Genomic DNA, 25,615 nt, shown 5'->3' with positions numbered 1-25,615 from the left:
GCAATAGATGTCATGTGGCCAAAATGAATAACGTAACAGAGTTACAGCACATTCAATGAATATGACAGCAATTATTCATATAATGAGTAGTAGGCATGGTCCATGATCCAGATAGCCACGATCCATTCAGCAGAAGGAGGTAGAGAGGAGGGGCATTACTAACCCTAAATGGAAGCTAAATGTTACTGGGAAAAATTATGTTACTAAGTCAGCATTAGGGTTATGAAAAAATATCATCTATGTGTCATTAAATACATTAAGTAATGTATTGATAAATATCTAACTTAAATCCAACATAAAACCTAATTCCTGCCAAGTTTGTTTTATTCTGCTTATTATACCAATTAAGGTTCCTAATGTTATCAGAGAAAAAATATGCTTTGCTTTCCTCATGAAAGTGCAAAAACAACCAGGTAATTCGGGGGGAAGTTTAGTTTGAAAATCCCCACCGGAAGTTTAGTTAGTGGCGTATTGGCAGTGAATCACATCCTCCGTGTGATCGCTGCTGTCACGGAAACCCGCGCTGTCAATGTCAGGAAGAGTTTACACACTGGTGAACACGGAAAAGCAGTGTCGTTAAAGCTCAAACCAGGAGACCACAACCGACTTTTACCGGCTGATGTTTGTCTGTCATGCTCGAAATGGCGGAAGTGAGCCAACCCGTTGTTAGGTATAAACAACCAACTGGTTTCAGGTTCTCTGCAGCGCTGCAGCGGCACGTTTCATTGACCTTTGACTTTTTACGCAATTTTAAGTACTTCATGCCATACATTACTGTAGGATTAACCTCACCTGCATTTTACAGGCACATTTGTCTGTGGATTTGTGTTCTCAAACACAGTTTTACTGTATTATTTAATTAAATTCTGCATGGTTTGTGTAAAAGTAAGTCTTATTGTAGACAGACAGACAGACAGACAGACAGGGGGAAGTGTTTTCCACCCTGTGTCTGGTATGTGATGTTGAGTTTTCTCTCTCTCTGCTTGTTCCCCAGTGTTGTCCCTGAGGATGAAGGAAAAGAAAAGTACAAGAAGAGTGAAAATGTTTCTTTTTACAGGTATTTTGGCTATTTCACGTACATTTTATAATGCCCAGGTTGTATTCATGAACAACTACAATCACCCACAATTTAGTATAGCCCTCTCAAATCCTTTTCGTGCAGGACTCTGACATTCATATTGTTTATTGTCACTTTTGAGGCGACAGGTCCAGGGACCAAACCTGCAGCACAGAGCTCTTTTGGACACCATGGTGCTCACAGAGAAGGGGGCACGGTTTGAACTGTTGGAGCCTGACACACAGGTCTGAACACTGGTATTACTTTATATAAATAAAAAAAAACCTTGGATGATTTATTTTAAAAAAGCATTGCCATATTAAAATGTGTTTTAGTGCACCTCTGTGAGGCTGAAATTGGTTTTAAATTATATTACACAATACATTGTATTTCCATTGATATTTTGACTACACTGTAATGTAGAAAGAGAGCTATAATTTTTTCTTTGAGCAAGGATTACAATTTAGAATTAACCAAAGTTAGATAACTATGTAATAGTTGTGTAATATAATTATCTCAGAGGACTGTTTTCTTCATATATACTATATACACTAGCGTTGTTTTCACAGACCACACTGCTTCTTTCTGTGTCACCATGCAAAAATGACACGGTGAGGATATTAATAGATGAGCCGCAGCCCATCAAAGCGCGCTACCAAGTTACAGACGTGATAACAGGGGAACCACTGTGTGAACAGTAAGCCTCCGTTATATTACATATTATATTATGATATCTAGTTACATAAGCGATGTCGTTAAGCCATCCACTCCTCTTCTCCTCTGATGCACTAAAAGCTTTGTGTCTGTGTTTGTTGGCAAAAGATAGATGTTATGTTTTGTTTAAATCAATTTAGGCAAGTTAAGAGCTTTCTGGCAGTGGTAGGCATGTTGTTTTTGTTTAAAGGTCAAAAGGTCAACATGTAAAATCATGAAATAAAGATCAAATTAAAGGGCACTCCAAATTGCTGTTGCAGTTTGAAGATGGATGACCTTTTCCCCTCATCATCGTCTGGCAGGTTGAGAGTGGAGAGACAGTCTAAGGACTCTGTCACCCTTTCTTGGTCTTCGGGACGTCACCGGGTCTGCGTGTGGCATTTCCCTTTCCGACTGGAGATCCTGTGTGAAGACACGGTGATGGTTACGTTCAACTCCAAAGGCAAACTGTGGTTCGAGACGCTGCAGGATCCGCCCAGGTGAGGATCTCAGGGTCGTGTAGTGGAAACGAAATTGAATGATGAAAAAGGGAATTAAATTAGATTTTCTTTGTGTGTTTTTTTTCCCTTCATGGGCGCATCTCATGGTAGTGAGGTAAGAGAATACATTGAAAAATAAATATAATATGACTCTTAATTGAAGCTTAATCTGGTCTTTAAATGTTTGTTCTTTCTGGTTTTGTCCCTCTTGACAGATTCAAGAGGACCACACCAGTTTATTATGGAAAGAGACTTTCAGGCAGTTTGTGGATATCAAAGCTAATGGTTTGTTTTTTATTACTATTTAGTATTGTACCACTTTTAAAAGGCAGTCCTCTCAGTTATTCCAGCCATGTAGATAGTTACAGTTGGATTTCCTGAGGCTTTGAAGTATTCCCTTGGAGACCGGAGAGCAACACCAGGGTTATATTTAGTAAAATACTCTATTTTCAGTATAAGTTTGTCCATCAAAATGTTATTTAGTTGACACATTTTGATTCTAAGCATATTAGATTCAACTGTATTGTCATTGGACAGAGTACAGTTAAATGAAAGTTCATCGTACTAGCTTTAAGGGAAAAAATACACAAAAAGCTAATGCATGATTATAAATAAACTTCTTGTTCATCTCCAGGTCCCAGCAGCATTGGGGCCGACGTCTGTCTCCACGGGTTCAGTCATGTGTACGGTCTACCGGAGCACGCCGACGGCCTCCAACTCAGAGACACCAGGTACACACGTGTTAGAACTAAATGCAAGTAGCAGGAACATACGTATTTATATTCGCCGACTACAGCTTTTAATGTTCACAATCAGGCGGGAATTATTTCTTCCATCCGTGTCATTTCACAGAGACGGCGATCCTTATCGGCTCTATAACCTGGATGTCTTTGCGTATGACTTGTACAGCCGCCTCGGCCTGTACGGCTCTGTGCCACTGCTGGTGGCCCACAAAGCAGACAGGACTTTGGGTGTATTCTGGCTGAATGCATCCGAAACCTTTGTGAATGTTCATTACAGCCCGTCTGATCACCAGGTAAGTCTTGTTCCCCTGCTGTGCTCAGACAGTATCCGTCCATATGTCTGACAATTTTGTAGTTTTTCAGGAGCTGCTTACTTATTCACATTTAGAGAGGCAGACTTGTGACGGGACATTTTTTTTGGTCCAGTCCTGCAGACTTTCGGTGCTGCTTTTGCGAGTCCTCTTGTTTGCAAACGGACAATAAACCAGTTTATTTAACTTGATTAAAAATCAGAGATGGCGCTAAAAAAATTAACCAGAGAAATCGTCAACAAGGTAAAACATTTCTAAAAAAACATGCAAAAATGTACATTCGTAACAACGTAATAAACCATCTGCCTCTGTCAGGACGGCCAAACTCCCCCAGTGAAGAGGAAGCGGGTGGAGCCACAGACTGACGTCCACTGGCTATCAGAAAGTGGTGTGATTGACTGCGTGGTTCTGCTCGGGCCCGGTCCACAGCAGCTGTTCACCCAGTACGCTCAGCTGACAGGTGTGTGTGCACCAATGAATTAACTTTCTTATGTTTATATGCACATTGACAATATTCCTGCACATTATCTGTGAATGTCACTCACAGCTAAACATCTCTTCCCTCCCTCTGTCAGGATATCAAGCCCTTCCGCCTTTGTTTGCACTCGGGTACCACCAGTGCCGCTGGAACTATGACGATGAGGTTGATGTGAAGGCTGTGGATGCTGGATTCGATCGCCACGACATCCCGTACGATGTTATCTGGCTGGATATTGAGCACACGGAAGGGAAGCGTTATTTCACCTGGGACTCCGCTCTTTTCCCCGAACCAGCCGGCCTGCAGCGCCACCTGGAGAAGAAGAAGAGGAAGGTGAGTTTTACGTACATTGTCTGCCTGCCCTTTATTCTTTTGGTTGTCATATGTCACAAATTTAAGGGGATTCATTGTGCATATTTTTCTTATATTTCAGTTGGTTGTGATAACCGATCCCCACATCAAGGTGGACCCTGATTGGTCGCTGTGCAGTGAGGCCAGAGACGGAGGGCATTTCGTCAAGAACAGAGAGGGGCACATCTACAAGGGCTCCTGTTGGCCTGGTAATAGAGTTTTGCTCACGTTTGCATCCAGGTAACAACATCAAAGTAGGGAGCTTAACCAAATTTAAAACACCGCTATGATACATCCAGACACCATGGCCACCGTCAAAATCTGTGTCGCCCAATCCCAACCTTGACCCTCACAAGATCACAGACTTCGGCGTTTCTGCAAAGTCCTCTGAGAGTTTAGTTCTGTCCCAGTGTCAAATCGTCGAGTGTTTGAGGGATCTCTCGCAAACATTTTGAGCCCATTTCCGCAGACTTTGCCGAAAGGAAATTACCCACAATTTATAGCAATGTGACATTTAACACAGGGTTCCCAGAGTAAGTCGGAGACGTAAAACAAAGAGAACAGCGCATGGGTGTTCAGCCGGGAATATCACATTTACAGTGAAACAATAAGGATTAAGGGTGGTACATAAAACATATGAAAGCAGTCCCATTATACTTGACTGCCACCCAGTGGACAGAAACTATTTTGCAACAGAATAAACACAAATGCAAACAAATGAATAAATAGAACAGAAAGATCTTAGGCTTTAACAAATGTGACACCAACTTTTAAAATAAAGATAAACATACTTTCTCAATATTATAGTCGTTAGTTATTGTGTGTTTTTTAAATTCATTCAACATCATTCAGGTCATTTCTTTAACATGACTTTGAGCCATTTAGGACCTCCTCCACACAAAGTAAAGAGATGCATGAAAACCTCTTGATAGCTGTTTTTTGTTTGTTGTAATTTGTTTTTATTAAACTCTCTCACAGGTGAGTCCTACTACCTCGACTTCAGCAGTCCAGACACTCGAGCATGGTACTCCAGATGTTTTGGCCTGGATAAGTACAAGGTAAGTGTACTAATAACAATTAAAATCAATGCTATATATGCAACCGAATTTAACATAATAATATTCTAAAAACTATACTGATCATTGATGAAGTTCCTTTTTTTGTGGCTGTAGAATTAAAAAAGACTTCCTAAATCCTTTCGAGCACAAATGCTTTGACACCTGACAGAAATATTCCAAGATATCATGTTGTTTGATAATTTGTTATATTTGTATATTCTGAAACACTGAGTAGTTTTACCGCCATGAACTCGTTAATGCAGGGATCAACGTCTTCGTTGTTCGTGTGGAACGATATGAATGAACCATCCGTGTTCGACGGGCCAGAGCAGACGATGCCGAAGGACGCAGTGCATTATGGGGGATGGGAACACCGGGAATTACACAACCTGTACGGCTTCTACCAGGTGAGCTGGTTAAAAGACTACTTTTAATACCGGTATCAAACATTTAACAGTCTCGACTCAACCTTCACCTCTGTCCTATGAGAAGCACACAACAACTTCACAAAAGTTACTGTTCACAAAAGACAGTTATTAGTGAAGTGAATTATTGAACTGCTTTTATCTGCTCACAGCACATGGCGACAGCGGAGGGTCTGATAACTCGCTCAGGTGGCTCAGAGAGACCTTTTGTCCTTTCCCGCTCTTTCTTTGCTGGGTCACAGAGATTCGGTACGTTTTAAACTCAGTCCCACGTGATGTCTTCATGGTTGTATCCTGAACGGCACTGTTTGTGGTGACTAACTTTGATTGGGATGCAGGAGCCGTATGGACAGGTGACAACGTGGCCAGCTGGGAGTATCTGAGTATCTCTATTCCAATGCTTCTGTCTCTGAGTGTGACAGGCATCGCATTTTGTGGCGGTGAGAACTTCACATGCTGAATACATTTATTTTTAATTTATTTACTTTTTATTTTTTATTTTACTAGAATTGTTATTGAATGGTTTGAGAGACAGAACATTTGGACCCCAATACTAAAATGTATGTTAAAAGTATACTTTCCACCCTAAAACACAGTAACTATACGTAAAGTAGAACTAAAATGTGCTGCTTTTCTGCTATTCATTTTCGTTGTCTCACACTTTAAGTCACAGCCATCGTTGTCATTCTGCGTTTCAGCCGACGTCGGTGGATTTGTTCAGGATCCGGAGCCGGAGTTGCTGGTGCGCTGGTACCAAGCGGCCGCCCTGCAGCCGTTTTTCAGAGGTCACTCTGCAAAGGAGACAAAGCGCCGGGAGCCCTGGCTGTTTGGAGAGAAAGTCACCTCCGCAATCCGCACGGTGATCCAACAGAGGTATTCTCAGTAAAGTGTCAGCCAAATGTTTTTCATCCAACAGCCTCTGTTTTTTTTTTTATTATCCATTTCAACAGTCTTGCTTTATTAATATCATTTAAGGACAAGAACAAATCCATAATGAGACCAGATAAGCTGTTTCACCTCATTAAATATTAGGGCTGTCCAAAAGACGAACATGATTGTTGACTAATCGATTAGTTGATTTAATTGAGAAATCTGTAAAACTGAGTTTATCCAAAAATAATCACACAAAAGTGCCACTTTAAATCTTGTGTTTACTGGAGATGCCCTCATAAGTTTCTGAGAAATTAGTATGAAAAAAGCATAAAGAATGACTAAAGAAATCTTAGTCAACGAAGATGGGACAACCTATTAAATATAAGTGGACATGCAGAATCAAGCACAATAAAATAGTTATCTGTTTCTTGATTTTGTAATGCATTTGTCAAAATGATGTTTTCCCTGATCCCAGCCTTGTCTCTTGTGCACTCAGGTACTGTCTGCTGCCTTATTGGTACACTCTGTTCCACCTGGCTCACACCTCTGGTCTGCCTCCACTCAGGTTAGTGCTGTCTCCATCTGCTGCTCAGTGGCAGTACTTGCAGGCCCATTTTGTCACTAAACCCTCTTTAGTTGACCTTTTTCTTCTGACACTAGAGGTCAATGTCTGTCATGTTTTGACAGATGGAAACTCGAAATTACTAATTAAAACATCAATTGATAGTCTTTAAAAGAAAATGTAAAGCTGTACAGAAATTCATAGAACTGCTCATTTTATTTTAACCTGCACAGACCTCTCTGGGTGGAGTTCCCAGGAGAACAGAGCACCTTCACTGTGGACAACCAGTATATGATTGGTGATGAATAAGTATTTTAAATTGTTGCATTTTTGCTTAGTGTAATTATCATTTTTTTGTAATTCTTAGCTTAACTGTCTTTGATTTCATGTAGGAGGAGCACTGCTGGCACGTCCTGTAACCGACCCGCGTGTTCAAGAAGTCAAAGTGTTACTTCCTGGATCTGGTGAGGTAAATCAACCCCCAGGCAACACATTCATGTATTTGAGTGTATTCATGATGCCCCTCAGGGTGCATGTTATATTAAGGCTTGTTTCTGTTTTAGGTTTGGTATGACGTCCACTCTGCAAAGGCGCATAAAGGAGGCCGGACTCTGAGTCTTCCAGTCAGCCTGGACACAGTTAGTTTGTCTTGACTCACACAGTGATGGTTGCTTTCTACGTAATAAAATGCCAATTATGAACTGAAAGGTTATATTATTTTCTGGTGTTCCCTCTCAGGTTCCTGTGTTCCAGCGTGGCGGCTCGGTGGTCTGCAGGTCAACAGGAAGTGGCTCCTGCACAGCCGAACAGCAGCAGCTCCCCCTCTCCATCACTGTGGCCCTCAACTCTCAGGTAAGCATCACAATGTTTTTATAAAGCAAATGAAAGCAGATTAAGTTCTGACCATTAGTGATAAAAGCACATACACTCTAATATCTGTTCCCCCTCGTATTAATGCCTTTTGCATTTTTACGTGACCTGAAGGCCACCGTAGTTCTCCGACACGCTCAGAAGAGGGGAGTAAGTGGAGGGATATTCAGTTGGTTGCGAACTGCAACCTCACCACTAGATGCCTCTTAATCCCACACACTGCTCCTTTAACTAAACAAGGTTAAAGTTTTAGCATCCGATGTAACAGCAGATGTTGGTCATACAGATGTTGGTCATACATAGGTGATATTAGCTGCAAATTATTTGTTTGTTGCATTATGTAATACATTGTGCTTCCTTTCAGATCGTATGCTACAGGATTTATTGTTACGGCAAAGATGTAGCAGCTATAATAAGAGTTTCAATTCTATAAGTTTATTACTTCATAAAGTGCAAAGTGATGCCTCTTTCTGACTGAGGGAAATGTCATACCCTGCAAAAACTGTGAAATGATGAAACTCTGTCTCAGGTTAGACATGTGATGTTTGGATAATTGAATTAGTGAAATCTTGACTGCGGTCCCTTGTCTCTGCAGGGAGCCGCTGATGGTGAGTTGTACCTGGACGACGGCCACTCCTTCAGCTACCGCGACAGAAAGGCCTTCTGCCTGCGCAGGTTTAGCATGCTGTCAGGCCATCTGCTCTGCCGGTGAGTCATAACTCACACCTCCTGAAGACGCAGCCATTTTTAGAACACACATGAAAGGAGCTATAAAAAAAACAACACACAAGCCAAAATCTGAAGAGAACCTCAAATAGTTAAAATGTCTGAAAAGAAAACAACGTTACATATGATGATTTGTTGCGTCTCGCAGTTCTGCCCGTGAAGAAGGAACGTTTGACTGTGATGCCGTCGTACAGTCCGTCACCGTCCTGGGCCTGCAGAGCAAACCGTCCAACGTGGTGGTGCATGTGTCAGGTGAGGAGCTCTGAAGTTACACATATTCACAGTTGGAGCGACATTCACAAGTTTAGTAAGTAAGTCAAGTTTACTTCTGGAGCACATCTAAACACAGCTGAAGCTGTCCAACGTGCTGGACAAAAGAACAGCAACATGTTTAGTTACAAGTAATAATAAGGAAAAAGCAAACATACCAATGACAACAATAAACAGCAATGAACAAATGTTTATTTATTTCTTTGCCTTTGCCTTACAGGCATATAAAGAGAAGGTAAAAAGATTTAGTTTGAACATTGTGCAGGAGAGGTTAGAAGACATAGATGGCTTATGAAAATACCTCCCCTTTTAGATATCAATGATTGTACTTGAAAATAAGATAAAGACATAATTCATAAAAATATAACACTTTAAATGTAGACTTTTAGACATGAAAACAAACGGTGGGCCAAATGGGCCAGTGAATAGATATGTACTGTGTAAAGCACAATAATTACATTTTGAATATGTATATATATATATATAGACTGTACTTATAGTATATATAAAAAGTGCTATACAAATAATGTCTGATTGATTGATTGAAAATCAATGCTAAAAACGTATCTCAATCTATTCGATCATAAGTAAAAAGAAGAAATACAAAATAAAAAGGCATCAAATGAAGCAATTTGATACAAATAATCCTGGAAAATGATGAGCTCTTTGCAAAGTCCATCTATCTATATTTCCATCTGTCCCCAGGCGCTAAAGACTCCTCCACTGCATTTGAATACATGGAGAGCTGCTACATGCTGACAGTGAACCACCTGCAGCTCAGAGTGGGGATGGACTGGGAGATACAGATACAGGAAGGTTAACTGTGTCCTCTGGGTTCTTATTCCTGTGAGGTAAACCTGCCACAATAGTGTTTATCAGGAAGTACAACATATATATTATACATATATACAACTTGCAAAAGGGACTGCATGAACCACTCCATGATTATGTTTTCATTATTTTGCTTGTTTTGAACTTTGACCTTTAAAACAAAATGTAAGCAAATCTCTCCATTGATTTCTGCTTCATCAAGTTCTGTACTTCTTTTTAAAATGCTTCAGAATAAAAGAGACTTAGTTTAATCTGGGAACAGTTAGCTATTTCTCAAGATTGGTTATTGATAATAATCAATTACAAACTACATATGCTTTTAAAGTTGTGGAGTGAAAGTTTACTGAATAAAAAATGCGCTGATGTGCAGCTTCTCACTGTGACAGACCTTCTTGTATTCTTTTTAGTTTACAACATAATGACGTAGTTTCTCATATAATAACGAGAAACATTTTCCAAATAATTACTTTGGAGATGCCAAATAATTGATTATTAATTACTATTTAATAAATACTTACTCATTCTTTGGACATACCAAATAATTCTGAGATTGTAACTCATTATTTTAAGGTACCAAATCATAATTTTGAGATTTTAAGTCATTATTTTGGGAAACCAAGTAATTGTTTTAAGATTCCAAATCATTATTTGAGATTATAAATCAATATTTTGAAATTATAAATCATAATTTTGAGATACCAAGTGATTATTTAGAGATATAATGAGTTACCGGATCTTTTTGGTTTTCATCACATTGGTGGAAATGGTCTTCTATATTATAAAAATCAAGAGGAAATAATTGAATAACCCACAACGAGACAACAAAAGCCAAAATGCAAACAACTGGGTTTTACGATGCTTCATGCTCTGATTTGACTTCGCTGAGACTTCGTCACGACAGCACTAGATAGTGATTAGACCTATATCAATCCTGTGTGCAAATATTCTGTATTTTCTTTCCTATTTTCATCCCAGAAATTGTTTTATATTCAGTGTTTTTTTAGTTTGTTTTTTTAACACCATTCATATCCTAGACAAAAAGAGTGTCATGCCAGACTGAACGTTGTGTTACTTTAACCTTTAACCGCTCTTTAAGACTTACACTGGCAGTCTATTGGTGGTCACCTGTGCTGTTTAACAATACCCAAAACATGGGATTGAATTTGTACTTTGCTAAAAGATGGATGATACTCCTTTTCATGGTTTTGGCCTGCTCTAGTTATGCTGAGACTGCTCAATGCTGAGCTCCATTGAGAATAGGTTTAAAGGGGTTGAATGCCTTCTGCTGAGGCAGGGCATCGACCCACCACTCTTTACATGCCCTGTGGCCCTTTGTGTCACCCAACAATGATGGCACCGGAGCACCACGGGGATTATTGTTCAGGTCAGCCAATGAGAGAGCAACAAATAGACGTTTATGTGATGTGTGAGTTTCTGTGCACATGTGTGTGTATGTGCATGGTAATGCAAAGGAAGGTGAATGCATGTGGAGTCTTTCACTCCAAGCTTTTGCATCGACTCTGTGACGAAGGGGAGGGGGACGTCACACAAGGAAGGAGCCAATCAGACATTAGCTGTTTGGATTTATGCCAGGGGTTTTAGGCGTGTAAGACTTTAGTACAAGTGGCAAAAGCCAGTTTTTAAAAAAGGGAAAAAGTCAGCTGAGACGAGATGCCGTATACACCGTCTGGCTTTTTCTGTGACCGGTTGATCCGGGAACGAGAGAGGAGAGATGGGGAAGGGTCTCTAAACAAGCCCCTCCGCTTCAACGGCCAGGACTTCAACACACTGAGACAGGAGTGTCTTCAGAGGAAGAGCCAGTTTGAGGATGACTCTTTCCCGGCCACCGTGGAGTCTCTGGGCTTCAAGGAGCTTGGACACAAGTCCAACAAGGTCAAGAACATCGTCTGGAAGAGGCCCAAGGTAGGAGGTTAGGGGGGATGAGATCGGGGTGACACATGTGGGATGTTATTTTTGAAGTACACGGCATCATCGAACCTGAGTGGAAAACCAACTGCTGCTGTGGGATTTTACCTGGAGATGTAGACGGGATCGAAATACGCCCCACCAGTCCCACACCGAGGGATCGGAAATTAATTTAGTTTCTATGCCTTTGTTCCCTTCTTTTTTCTTTGGCTTGGCTCTGACATAATGGATGTTTTATTACGTATCTATTGAGAGACGATTGTAATTTGGCATCAGTCATGAGACTCACAGGATCAGATGATACGAGAATGATTATTCGTTTACTATTTTTGTTTGTTATTGTCTACAGGAAATTTGTGAGAACCCTCAGTTCATTGTTGGAGGAGCCAGTAGGACAGACATCTGCCAGGGAGATCTTGGTAAACTATGCCTCTTCACACTTCATTTTGTAAATAGAAGGTGGATTTTATTTAGGTTTACACAATGAAGCAAAGTTTCAATGACAATTGGCTAAAAATCAACCCCATCTTAATGTCATTGAGTTAAAATATCAAGAGGAACACATCTATGGAATGACAAAAAAACAAAAAACAAAACACTGTCCTGTTATTGTTTTGTGGCGTATTAATGGTTTCTAGGTGTTTGTAAAACTCCCCAATTGAAACAAAAACACACATGCAGGTAAACTGTACGTATGCAGCCACTCTCAGTGTATTCATCATTCAGTCACAGTATATTCAGGCGGCTTTGGGGGCTAACAGGGTAGCAAACATCGATTGCCCCCGCATACGGCCTCCCCTTATTGTGCTTACTCTTTTGGAAGGGAATCCAACCAGCAGCACTTCTCATTGTTGTTCGGTTCAGACTGCAAATAAAGGGGGACCAAAAGGGACAAAGGTCCTGGCAGACACTGTTAACTTTTCCCTGTTGAAAAACATACATTGTTTCCAGTAACACCCCGTCTGTCACACACCTGCACAAAGTCAGAAAAACACAAACGTCAGCACTCGGCGGCCGTCTTTTCCTCCAGTGAAACAAAAATAGGTCCAGCAAAGAACTTCCTGTCAGTCTTTGATTTTGCTGTGAGTGAAATCTCAATCGGTGAAATGTGCATAACGTGGCAGCTGAAGAAGGAGAGGAGATAACTAAATCCAAACAGTGGAAGGTGTCAGAGATCACAAGAATGTCAATCCAAAAACTTCAAACAGTTCTTTTTATGAATGACTCTTGTGAAAAATGTTCTGCTGTTATAAAAGATATTCAGAAACTGTTTATTTACCAGGAATGTTTACTCAAATGAGGATTTTTTTCTTGGTGGAAGGTGCATAACATTACACATGAGACGTTAGACGAGACAAACAACAATCAACGATTACAACAGTGCAATGGGTATTACATTAAGTATAAGATAAAGTGCTCAGACAAATAGATAACATGAATGTAAAGTGTATGTTAAAGTGACATGTGTGTTTAAATATGAAGTGTGAAGGAATGTGCAGGGGAGTGACCGGTAGGAAATAGTCCTGGGGTTGACAGAGTCAGTCAGTGGGGGGCCCGGTCTCTGTTGATGAGCCCGACTGCCGACGGGAAAAAACTGTTAGTGTGGCATGAGGTCTTGGTCCTGATGGACCTCAACCTCCTGCCAGAGAGAAGGGACTCAAACAGGTTATGTCCAGGGTGAGAGGGGTCAGCTACAATCTTCCTTGTCCGGGTCCTGGAAGCGAACGAGTCCTGGAGGGAATTTTTATTGTTAGAATTGTGTTTAATTAAATTAAACGATGTTCTGCGCTCAGGTGACTGCTGGTTGCTGGCTGCCATCGCCTGTCTCACCTTGAATGAGAAGCTTCTCTACCGCGTCGTACCCCTGGAGCAAAGCTTCTCCGAGAGCTATGGAGGCATCTTCCACTTCCAGGTCAGAAACAACCGTCGAGTTTTGTGAAACACGGGAAAACTACGTGTATTAGTCGTAAACAGAGAGGCAGAGAGACTGCAGGCCAAAAATATATATACATTTTGAGATTTTGGGCTATTTTTTCTTTCAGACTAGTGGAAACAAAATATCCCAAATACACTTTAAGGTGTTTATTTGACTACTTTACCAAGTAGTTCCCATAAAAAATAATGCGGCATTTGCATATTTAAACATAACATTTCAGAAAACTTGTAATGCAAAACATGATTGTCTTAATGTCAGTAATCAACTGAGAAAGCTTCATGATGATATCTATTAGTTATTGTATTTACCCTGTTCAGTGTCAATCGATATCTTCTCATCCTTCATCCTCAGTGTTGTTTCTCCTTCTGTCCTTCAGTTCTGGCGTTATGGCGACTGGGTCGACGTCGTCATCGACGACCGCATCCCAACCTTCAACAACCAGCTGGTCTTCACCAAGTCCGCCGAGAGGAACGAGTTCTGGAGCGCCCTGCTGGAGAAGGCCTACGCCAAGTGAGTGCTGAATTACTCTGCTCCGCAGGGGAGGAAAGGAGAGTCGCTGAACGTGGTGCCAACTGAATGTCGACCTTCGGCTGAATATCAAAATATTACACTCGTGAAGCACTTCTTGTTTTATTGGGTTGCCGATTTCAGATTTCTGTAGAGGTTTAGTTTAAAATATTTCTCCAGACATTTATTTTCTTCCAAGCTGAATTTGTGGGCTACACTCAAAGTGGCTGTTCTCATTTCTCAATTTGTACATCCTCGATTCCTTTCCTCGACTCCTCTCCTGACGGAGGAGTCGATGCAACAGGCGTTTAGCAAAAAGAGACATCTCATCGCATCAGAGCCGTCATTTTAAAGCAACATCGATAAACTTTGACGTGTTGCACATTGTTTTGTTATCCAGTGTTTTTATGATAGCTGTTAGATGAACATTACAGCGTTATATATATATAATAATGGGACAAGAATGTACGTCATTGGTGCCGAAACGACTTCCGCAAAGGCCTCTCTTGTGTGTCCTCGCTCGTAGCTGCTCCGGCAAGCCTCCTCTCTCCTTGAGATGCGCTTTGGGAGCTTGAGTCGTCCTTCAAGATGTCGCACTGAGATTGATTTCTAGTTTCACAGGAGGACGGAGGAGACAAGGAGGCACAAAGTAAAGAAATGGCTCATATAATACGTCTACGGTTAGGGCTAAATAATGATGGGCGGTGAAAAGTAACTTTACTTAACTCACTAAAACTAAAGTAACCACTAGAAAAAAAAGTAACCCAGACTTTTAATAGGATTAAAACATTGGTATGTCTAAATGAATGATTTGACAATATAAATCTGTGCTCTCCCACATCCAGGCTGCACGGCTCCTACGAGGCCCTGAAGGGAGGAAACACCACCGAGGCCATGGAGGATTTCACTGGTGGAGTCACTGAGTTCTACGAGATGAAGGAAGCTCCCAAAGAGCTCTACAAGATCATGAAGAAAGCTCTGGAGAGAGGCTCCCTCATGGGCTGCTCCATCGATGTGAGCCACACACTATGTATATAAGACTATGATTCCCTGCTTAATAACTCATAACTCTTCTACTATCATCATCAGAGGAGGAGACATTTAAGACCAAACTGAAAAACTTGACTTCGTCTGCTGCATTTGTATGCACACTTTAAAGTGATGTCATGTTATATTGAGTACACCTGAACGCGTGTTTTTTTTTACAATGAAAATTGCATTGATAATAATAATAATCAGAAAAAACATGCAGGAAATAAAACTGTGTGCTAGCATTCATAAAAAAGAATTCTGAAAGATTCTGCAAAACGTGTCATTTATATTTGCTAATGCTTTCCTGTAAATAAGATGCTAGTTGTGTTTTCAATATTTCTACAATATACAGTAAATTTTTGTGTGTCTGCAGTCCCTGGTTCCTGCTCGCTTTGAGACTCGTACGGTGACGGGACTCGTGAAGGGTCACGCCTACTCTGTGACAGCGGTGGAGGAGGTAAAGCTGGTCGCTGACCAGAAAACCATATGTTGTGTAATCTAGTGGATTGTTTCAACTCTGTGTTCCTGCAGAGCTGCAGACACACAGTAACAATGACCGTGTATTGTTTGGGGGTCACTGATGCTGCTTTTTAAAACAGAAAGTGAAACACAGTTTCAGTGATTATGAGTTTATATGTGACAATGTCCATTGCTCCACTTTTCCCACAGTGCAAACCGTCTCAGCACAAGGAATCTAAAGTCCGTCTGGTGCGTCTCAGAAACCCGTGGGGTCAAGTGGAGTGGAACGGTCCCTGGAGTGACAAGTAACCACCTTTCCTCATAATTAAATCCTTTATTGTTATCCCTACTTTTCTGTTATGACGTCTTAAACCTTCTTTTCCATTTATTAGAATAATTCAACTCAATTCTTTGAGGGGTCCCGATGCTGTTAACGATACCTGGGCTTTGGGCACTGATCCGATACCGGTGTTTAATTGAAGGAAACAGCAGGCTTGACTTAAACATTGCTTTCTTAAGTTTTTTAAAGTTGATTTTAGACATAAAATAGACGCAGAATAATAAGCGTGAAATAACTCCAATTGACATGTAATCGAAGACGTATACAAAAAGAATTGAATTGAGTAGATCGGCCCCATTGTCAATACTGATATTAGATATCGGTCCGATACGGAGCCAAATAGCAGTGTCGTGTATCGTGACTATTGGTCGATCTGGTATCAGATCCCTTTATTATAGTATTCTTTTTTTTTGTGTTACAAAATTAGAAAAGACATTTTCAAGTCAAGCCTAATGTTTCCTTCCACATAAGATAATAATCTGACATCAAAAGCCCAAGCATCAGCATCAGACTGAGAAAGCCTCTGATCCAGCTGTTTGAGTCCGTATCCGTTTGAGCCCAAAATCAGTGTTAGAAAGGTGTGTGACAGCGTCCCTCCTTTTCACTTTTTCCCATCCTCTCCAATAGCTCTAAGGAGTGGACGGCACTCTCTAAGACTGAAAAAGAGAAGCTGCAGCACCAGAGTGCCGAGGATGGAGAGTTCTGGTGAGATGCATGTTTTTACACTTACACAGTTTTAGCACATCCCAAAATAAAACATGCGCTGGAAACAAAAATCAAACTCAGGCAAAACTTTACCAAAATATCTGCACATTGTATTAAAAGCTCCAAACACACAAACACATTCATCCCTCAGGTGATTGTGATATTAATTTATGTGATTTTTTAGACACTTTTTTAGTCATAAATCACATAAATTAATACATTTAGTTTAAGCTCCTTTCAGACAGCGTTTAAGCATTTAAAAGGGAATTAAAAGGAACAGAAGGCAAATTGCATTCACAAAGATTTTACGTGATTAAAAAATAATTCTTTTAACCGAACTTTAGGTTTTTCCTCATTAGTGTAACCTTTATTGGTATTTTAGAGAGTCAAGAACTGCACTGTGCTGAACTGTGATGCCAGATATTAGTGTAGTGGTCTCTTCTAGGATGTCATTTGAGGACTTCAAGAAGAACTACACTAAGATCGAGATCTGTAACCTCACCCCCGACGCCCTGGAGGACGACAAGATTCACAAGTGGACGGTTTCTGTGAACGAGGGTCGCTGGGTGAGGGGCTGCTCGGGCGGCGGCTGCAGGAACTACCCAGGTACCTCAGTCTGCAGAAGAAGACAACACATTACCTGACAAGCAAAAGATCACTCACTTTGTCGATGTATCTAATGTATGCACTGCTAATTTAATCTTTGACTATCGATAACAGAGAATATAGGGAATCAATTCTGAAGATGTACATTATTGTCTTTATATCTATATACTTCAGATCCTGAGTAAATATCCTGAGTTTTTTTCCACCACTCAACACTTAATAAATACTATAATGATGTATTCGAGAACAATGCAGGAAAACACTAATTAAAAAACTAAATAGAATTGAAATAAAATAAAAGTAACTGAATGCTCGATGTGCTGCAGACACTTTCTGGACCAACCCTCAGTACCGCCTTCGTCTGCTGGAGGAGGACGATGATCCCGAGGACAACGAGGTGGGCTGCACCTTCGTGGTGGCTCTGATGCAGAAGAACAGGCGGAAAGAGCGCAAAATGGGCGCCAACCTCTTCACCATCGGATTCGCCATTTATGAGGTGCTCTGTTCTTAGTCACCACGAAGAGATTGTGTGACATACTTTTGGTCGAGTGTGTTTTTTTTACATGAAGTTGAAATATTATCATGTTCATTCATTATATTGCTCCTTGTGGCATGTTCCATGATTGTTCTGATTTAGTTTAATTAAATAAATGTGATGTCATTCTGTCACCATAAGATAAATTAGCTTATAATTTCCCCCCTCATGCAAAACAAACACTGATGTTGCCTCTGTTTCTCTACAGGTGCCAAAGGAGGTAAGGAAGGTGTAAACTCTCACAAAGGAGCAGCAGTTTGCAAGTTATTTACAACCTATTGTTTGTTTTATGTTTTCATTTTTTTATTATGGTCACTCATTTTTACACAATAGTCATACACTGTGAGGTTATTCTTTCTTCTTTTTGTTTATATTTGTATCTTATCTGAGTGTCGGAAGCGTCTCCGTTCAGCACCTCCTTCCCGTTCCAGATGCACGGGAACAAGCAGCACATGCAGAAGGACTTCTTCCTGTTCAACTCCTCCAAAGCTCGCTGCAAGTCCTACATCAACCTTCGCGAGGTGACCCAGCGTTTCCGCCTGAGCCCCGGGGAGTACGTCATCGTTCCCTCCACGTACGAGCCGCACCAGGAGGGCGAGTTCATCCTGCGAGTCTTCTCCGAAAAGAGGAACACCTCAGAGTGAGTGGGCGAGGGCGATCGGGGGTGGCCTGCAGGGGGCGCTGGGTGAGAGGAGTGAGTGGATGCTTTCCCCTTGTTAGAATAACATATTTACAGGTAGATATGTTTGTTTGATCTTGTCACTCCATTGATGTTGATGTTTCTTAGTAGGGCTGGGTATTAAAATGCATTGCATGTCAAAACCATATTTGTTATTGGCATTGGCAGTATTTGATATTAGGATATTGAGAGGTAAAAAGCTCATCAAGAGGTTGTTTGGAGTTTTGGAAGAACAAAATACAAACTGGCACTTTAAATTCCCCTGTGACTGATGGAGAGTGAATGCCATAGTTACTTTTTCTAATATACAAAAAATTGAAATTTTAAAAGAAGTCTTTGTGAGATTTCACAGCTAGAGTATTTAGACTCAAGACAAGAAAGATGCCTGTGTGTTATAAATGTTTTTTCCCGCATCATAAGTATCCCAAAAGAAGAATTATTGAACCCCCAAAAAAACTTAAATACAGCCAAATGTCCAGCAATACCCAGCCCTACCTGTTGATGTTTAGATTAGCAGCTGGATTGATTTAGTTTAGTGGTCCTCCTTGTGCATTTTACAGTGCGGGTTTGTGTGTTTGTTAATGAGGGTGGGCTTTTGTCGGGGTGCTGGGTGGGAGGGGACAAACCACCAAGAACAAACAATTTTAACGGCGATTTGATTTGTAGAACTGGAAGAAATCGGCCCCAGTTCGAAGCTGTTATGGAATCTTTTTTAGGACAAGCGACTTCAGATATGGGCACGTTCCGGTAAACTTTTCAAAATATTCAATACTGCATATTCAAGCAAATCAACAAACCTGCCCACCTCCCTGCAGCTGTGGAGGACAGACAGCATGCAACTCTGAAGGACCGGCACCTGTGAGATGGATGTGCACTATAATTACCAGACATGGCTTTAGATTGAACATGTTTTTGCTTGTAAAATAACATTAGCTGTAACCTGCTTGAACACCAGAAGGGTGTGGCTCAACACATAGATATTTATCAACTGGCAAACTTGCTTAAACCGTCTAATTCAAAATGAAGAAGAGGACGCCCTCGACAACCAAGAAAGCCCAAAATAAGAACAAACCAAGCGAAAGTGCTCTTGACTGGAAGAAGCATCAGGTGGTACTGAGCTAACACATTTTATTCACAGATATTAGTTTTTGGTGGAATACTTTTTGCCCTTTCAGTCCAATGTGAGTATGGGACTTTCTGATGTTTTAAGTCCTGCACACATGAGCTCAGGATCTCACTGCTTGTTTGTTCCCTGATGAGAATAACGTGACTGTAGTAAACAGATGAGTGGTCCAGATGAGATGTTGTTGTCACCATCGTGACCGCTGTTTGTTCGTCTTCACCCAGGGAGATAGAGAACAGGATCGAGGCCGACCATCCCGTGGTAAGGGTCCTTCATTTCTTTTCATGACTTGGCAGAATTAGAGCTTTCGTCTCAACTTTCTTCCTCAAGTGATGGAAAAACAGCTGCAGCGTGAGAAAGCTCTCTTCTTCCTCAGCTTTTAGGTTTCTGTTTTAAGTTCATTCAAACCTACATTTGCGTCTAAGCTATTCTTGCATGAAAGCTGCAGAAAAGAGTGCAGTTTTCACCTTAAAACATATATTTAAACTATTTGTTCAATATGTCATGAATCCTTAATGATGCTAAATAATATAAACACACTTGAAGGCAGTTCTGTACCACATAAAGAGAGTTTTTCTTCTCCCTCTTGTCTCTTCATCTCTTTCTCCTTTGTGGCTCCGTGACGACTCAGCCGGCGCCGGCCTCAGTGGGGGAGGAGAGCGAGGAGGACCAGCAGTTCAGGACTATTTTTCAGGAGATAGCCGGCGATGTGAGTACAAGACGTGCCGGGAAACATGCAGATTAGAAATAACCAGTTTGTGTTTTTGTTTTTTCAAACGATCCTAATGAATGACTGAGCCTTATTCTACCTTATTGGCTTTTTGGCTTTTACAACTAGTAGTTGAAGACCTTAGATTGCTGGCTTACTGTGTAAATAATGGCAAAATTGTCAAAATGTAATGGTCGTCTTCTCTCTTCTCTCTTCTACAGGACAGGGAAATCACCGCCAACGAACTGAAAGACGTTCTCAACAGAGTGATCACCAAACGTGAGTCCAGTTGAACGGTGCTTTATCGAGTGTACGAGAAATCAAAACAACAGTAAATGTTTAGTTTACAATCACACACTGCAAGAACTATGTTGTTTCTAGACCAGAAAAACCCAGTGTGCCAAAAATATATTTCTGCCCACTTCAAATATTATGATGTTATGTGTAAATATGTGAATTGCCAAATATCGTTATTGGTTTCTGTTCATGGTCTTAGCGGGCACTTAAAGGAGGATGGAAATGTAAGATGGAAATCTGTCTAATATTAAGATATAACAAACGGCAAAACATTTTTAATATTGCAATGAGCAGCAAACAAACTGCATTATGTTAATCTGTAACAGGGGTTTTAAAAGTCTTGAGACTGTTGACTTTCCCTCAGACAAAGCTAGGAAAACCTGAGTGTGTGGAGAGTTAAAATTGGGCGAGTGAGTTCTGAAAGTCTTTGTTAATCCGATAAACTCCCTGCAGCTATAATTAATGTGTTCTATGACGTGTATTGACTTCTGAATGTGGCCCTATGTCCCTGTTTTCCCTCCAGATAAGGACCTGAACACAGAGGGCTTCAGCCTGGAGAGCTGCAGGAGCATGATTGCTCTGATGGACGTATCCTTTGTATCGAGTGCATCGGGCTGGCTGTGTTGTCTGGAGGAGGCACAACCTGCCGAGACCCCGAACAGGGGCTGTGATGGACGCTAACCGGGCTGAGGCCTCGAGTCCCCACACGAACACGCGACGGGTCAATTTCAGGAGAAACACAATCACATTTGTCATTAAGCAACATGCTTCTGACCTCTGACCTCACAAGAAATTATTACACAGTCCACTCAGCTGGAAGATGTATTCAGATCCCTTTCTCAAGTAAAAGTACTAATACCACACTGTGTAAATACTCCAATACAAGTACACGTCCTGCGTTACTTAAGTTAAAGTATAATCAGCAGGATGTACGTAAAGTATGAAAAGCAAGGTACTCATTGCGTAGTGAAATCAGTGTTTCACTTTCATATAAGATGTTTTCGCATTAATATGATTGTGCATGTTGCATTTTACTGCTGTAGATGTTTAGGAATGTGGTAATTGTAACTCCTGGTGGGAACTTTAATCTACAGCGATGCATCATATTATATAAGATTGTCATATGTTTGTAAAAACAACCCTGTTTTCAGCTTTGTGATGATGCTTTTTCCAGCTGATCCAAAATTGCTTTTTAAATAGTTTATTCAGCTTCATGTGACACAAATAAGCTTTTGATCTAAAAACAATAACACAGTCAGTGTGAGTCACATCAGTGGAGAACCACAACTACACACAAGATAAACCCCGTTTCCTCTCCCCAACAGAAAAACACCAAAATACTGTCAGTGCCACAACAAACTGGGTGAACTCTCACTGCACCAGTTCATTAGTATTATAAATCTAACATTGAAACAATATAATGAACAATGTACGGTGAATTGAACATAGTTAACCTCAGGTAAACACTGCTTCACATCGCATAGATATCCTCACACCTGCCACTGCTCCTGGACTGTTATGAGCCTTCACAAAAGAAAGTGCTGGTCGATCCACATTTTGCGATGTGAATGGACTAAATATTTGACACGATTTTGGTCTTAACTGCTTCTGTTCAGATGGACGGGACAGGTAGACTCAATCTGCAGGAGTTCAGACATCTGTGGAATAAGATCAAGCAGTGGCAGGTGGGGATGCAGGCTTCCACTCTGTCTGACTCGCTCTGCAACGTTTCCCTCTTTTATTTGCTCACAGTTAAAGTTAGTCTAAAGATTAATTTACTACCAGCAGCAGATATGCATCAAATTTCTCTCTTGCTCTCTTTTAGGGAATCTTTAAGCACTATAACGCCGATCAGTCCGGTAGCATCAACAGTTACGAGATGAGGAATGCTGTCAATGATGCAGGTAATAACTCTTCTTCTTCTGTCATCTCACTCACATCACACAAACACAGATTATTTTTTTCACCGACTAAATTAATCCATATACTGTAGATATTTAGTTTTTTCTTGCCCGGGTTTTCAGATATCTGTGTCTTAGATTACTGCTGCTGTTCTGAAACAATGGAGATGAATGAAATAATAATATCCAGAGTGACAGATATCTCAAAACCTCAGCAAATAAAAAACAAAACTATATGAGCGACCAGATAGTTGAAGGGACTTTAGTGTTTCTGATCTTTTAAGGTTGTTGTTGTTGTTTACAATATTCATGAACAGTGGAAACCTCTTATGGTAATCACGTCTGTCCGGGTCAAATTATTTATTATTATTGGATGAGTATTATAACCAATTTATCTTTTTCTTTATTTCTCATGCAGCTTACCATCTAATTGATTGAATTTACTACATTAATATAGATTAATGAAACAGACAGCTTTGCTATATACTTTATACTTTATAGTTCAAATACGCTATAATAGTTTTGTACTGTTTAAAAAATAAAGCTTACAGTTAAAATAAAAACTTGCATATAGCCTTAAACAGTATTGTGCTGTTTGCAAATACAGTAACATCAGTAGTGCAAATAGGCCTGAAAATAAACTGTAACTGTATCAAGGCTGAACTGTTAAAAACAAGTAGGTCATTTGTCTGATGCCGCATTTTAAAACGACATTGAATCATATTTTGTGGCGCAAACATGCATGTTTTTGTGGGATTAAATGAATGTCTGTGCTGCAGATGAACCTACAGCTTGAACTCACCCTCTAAATGTTCTCTTCACTGTACAGTCATGTGTCTTGTGTCCCGCTCAGGCTTCCGTCTCAACAACCAGCTGTACGACATCATCACCATGCGCTATGCCAACGAGGGCATGAACATCGACTTCGACAGCTTCATCAGCTGCCTGGTTCGGCTCGAAGCCATGTTCAGTAAGTCAGCAGCTCACAAACACCATCAGTCAAAACAAGCAGGGTTTTGTCTGTAAAAAATGTATTAATGTCATTTTATATTTTCAGTATTATCAGCCTTATTCACAAAGTAGGGCTTTCACATCCCAACTAATCAGAAACGGTTTATTGCCAGAAATGTAGCGAGAGAATATAAAAATGAAAAGCAAGTACTGCAAAATTACAGAAACATACATATAGAATAGAACATTTTAGTGTCAGAATAATAATAACAATAATGATGATATTAATGCCAATACTACTACAACTAATAATAACGATATTACCTGAGATCTCGTGGATATAGAACGAAATCCTGGTGTCAGGTACAGATGTTTCTTTCCCCAGAGGTTGAAAAACATTTGGCCATTTACAAAACATGTTTTACTAGAATAACAGGGTATTTGAGAAGTTACTGTATTCTCTCTTATTGAACAATTAAGAAAACAAGGTCAGCTGAGTCTAGAATCATAAAGCATCCCCCAGTGGGTCGTCGTCACGTTGTCTGTGTAACTTGAAGTAGTTTGGTATCTTTAAAGGCCTCCTAGATGAAGTGTTGGTGTGTTGTTGTTTTCTCTCCAGGGGCGTTCCAGGCCTTCGATCAGGATGGAGATGGTACAATCCGACTCAGTGTCCTGGAGGTGAGAGCTACAGCGACATGTTAGCTTTATACTCAGTCCGACACAGATGTGTTCCTTTCAGCAGCCGGTGTGTGTTTTATTCTTCCCTCCGACTCAGCACTATTACTGCGGAAGTGCATCTAAATGAAGCGTCGACCTGCAGCAGAATTAATGTTATTCTAAAGTAGCACGGTGATTAAGAGTTTAGTGTCATCAGGAGGGTTCATATGAAAACAAAATCTAGCTGTAAAACCAAAACCAGTCTAATCGGTGGATGATTACCGAGAAAAGAAATAAGAAAAAGAACAACCTTCAGCGACTAAAATTCTTAATTTTTCAGACTCTTCTAAAATATCTGCTATTTTGTTTTTAAATATGAAATAGCTTTACTTCTTCAGGTATATACAAATAACTATTTGATTTAACTGCTCACAACTTATTTATATTACTGAATGCATCATGGTATCACATATGTATACAACTACTGTTATTTAACAACATAAATTAACTATTTTAGAGTTAAAGATTTATGCTGCTGCTCGATTCTTGCTCAAATTTTAATGGGCGATCTATCGTGAGATAATTGTACGATTGTGCATAAACCACCAGACTTATTGAATCTTTTCCATCTTCAGTGGCTCCAGTTGACCATGTACGCCTAGTCAGGCCCATCTTCCTCCAGTTGAGCTCCACTCCACACGAGGACCAGACCTGCCAGCCTTTACCTCAATATTCAGTGTGCCAGATTGTCGTTAGCTCTCATCCACTTCACCTCCAGCCTTCCCGCCCTCAGTCCCCCTCAGCTCTGCTCTTTATACGGCCACATGTTCAACACGCTTCTTACATCTCATCTTTTCTTCCTAGTCCCCTCTATCTCGGCCTTTCGCATTTCTCTCTCTGCTCTCGTCCTTCCATGGTCATCGAAATATCAGTCTCTCCTTTCAGCCATTAGCCTTTATTTATTTATTTAGAGACACTTGTTCCGTACTTTTCTCAGGCATCAAACACACACAACCTCTTTTTTCTGTCATAAAACCTCACAGAGCTCCTTTACAGTATCACCCCCTCCCCCTCTACATTATCATCTTCTTCCGTTATCAGACTGAGCAGTAAGGGCATTCTTCCTGTATTCATTCCAGTGAACTGGGATCTCTGATGGACGGTGAATAAACTTGTGAATCACTCCTTCAGCGTTGATATTTCTGATAATACAACAAACAGTTTATTTGGGGTTTTAAAGCCTCCTGTACAAACATCCCACTGCCTCCCCAATCACTTAATTTTGGGAATAAAACCATCCTGCTGGACATTGACCGTGCTGGGTACGAGCCATCTAGCGCTCCCTGGTGGACAAACTCAGGCTTCTTTTGTTCATCTCAGCTCCAGATGACAGGAAGTAACCCCCGACCCCACACCCCACCTCCTCAACATCTGTCCAGTCTTTCAGCTCTTCATGTGGATGGATGAGATTCAAGAACAAATCCGTGGAGCTGACGAGTTTTTA

At 40.6% G+C, this 25,615-nt stretch overlaps 2 protein-coding genes across 2 annotated transcripts; both read left to right on the top strand.

The window, feature by feature from the left end:
• The first annotated feature begins 634 nt into the window (after positions 1-634).
• ganc (glucosidase, alpha; neutral C) lies at positions 635-10,101 on the top strand. The gene is made up of 25 exons (XM_079219854.1): positions 635-670; positions 995-1,057; positions 1,200-1,302; positions 1,627-1,754; positions 2,074-2,250; positions 2,362-2,365; positions 2,466-2,535; positions 2,885-2,981; positions 3,103-3,286; positions 3,620-3,764; positions 3,880-4,115; positions 4,216-4,342; positions 5,112-5,191; positions 5,455-5,598; positions 5,769-5,865; positions 5,955-6,056; positions 6,315-6,489; positions 6,986-7,054; positions 7,285-7,349; positions 7,444-7,520; positions 7,615-7,689; positions 7,790-7,903; positions 8,517-8,629; positions 8,796-8,899; positions 9,623-10,101. Exons 1-25 carry the CDS (start codon positions 642-644, stop codon positions 9,736-9,738), a joined length of 2,694 nt encoding a protein of 897 aa, XP_079075980.1. The 5' UTR covers positions 635-641; the 3' UTR covers positions 9,739-10,101.
• A 1,318-nt stretch (positions 10,102-11,419) lies between these two features.
• On the top strand, positions 11,420-24,773 carry capn3a (calpain 3a, (p94); the record flags this gene model as incomplete). The annotated part of the gene is made up of 21 exons (XM_079232198.1): positions 11,420-11,671; positions 12,024-12,093; positions 13,468-13,586; positions 13,987-14,120; positions 14,963-15,131; positions 15,523-15,606; positions 15,819-15,913; positions 16,576-16,653; positions 17,099-17,259; positions 17,586-17,755; positions 18,003-18,014; positions 18,226-18,434; positions 19,821-19,857; positions 20,228-20,305; positions 20,527-20,584; positions 21,126-21,190; positions 22,219-22,287; positions 22,428-22,506; positions 23,357-23,473; positions 24,074-24,132; positions 24,747-24,773. 21 exons carry the CDS (start codon positions 11,420-11,422, stop codon positions 24,771-24,773), a joined length of 2,142 nt encoding a protein of 713 aa, XP_079088324.1.
• Between the last annotated feature and the right edge of the window lie 842 nt (positions 24,774-25,615).

This window comes from Taurulus bubalis, assembly GCF_910589615.1.
Source record: "Taurulus bubalis genome assembly, chromosome: 1".
Lineage (NCBI taxonomy): Eukaryota > Metazoa > Chordata > Actinopteri > Perciformes > Cottidae > Taurulus > Taurulus bubalis.
Note: the sequence above shows the minus strand (reverse complement) of the source record. Positions and strands in the feature narration are given on the sequence as shown.

What these genes read in the sequence shown, in the direction of transcription:
- ganc (XM_079219854.1), top strand. Translation starts at nt 642, where the DNA reads ATGGCGGAAGTGAGCCAACCCGTTGTTAG. An exon ending in TGTGGATATCAAAGCTAATG is followed by an intron (nt 2,536 to 2,884) that starts GTTTGTTTTTTA and finishes GTTCATCTCCAG; the next exon opens with GTCCCAGCAGCATTGGGGCC. An exon ending in CGCACGGTGATCCAACAGAG is followed by an intron (nt 6,490 to 6,985) that starts GTATTCTCAGTA and finishes TTGTGCACTCAG; the next exon opens with GTACTGTCTGCTGCCTTATT.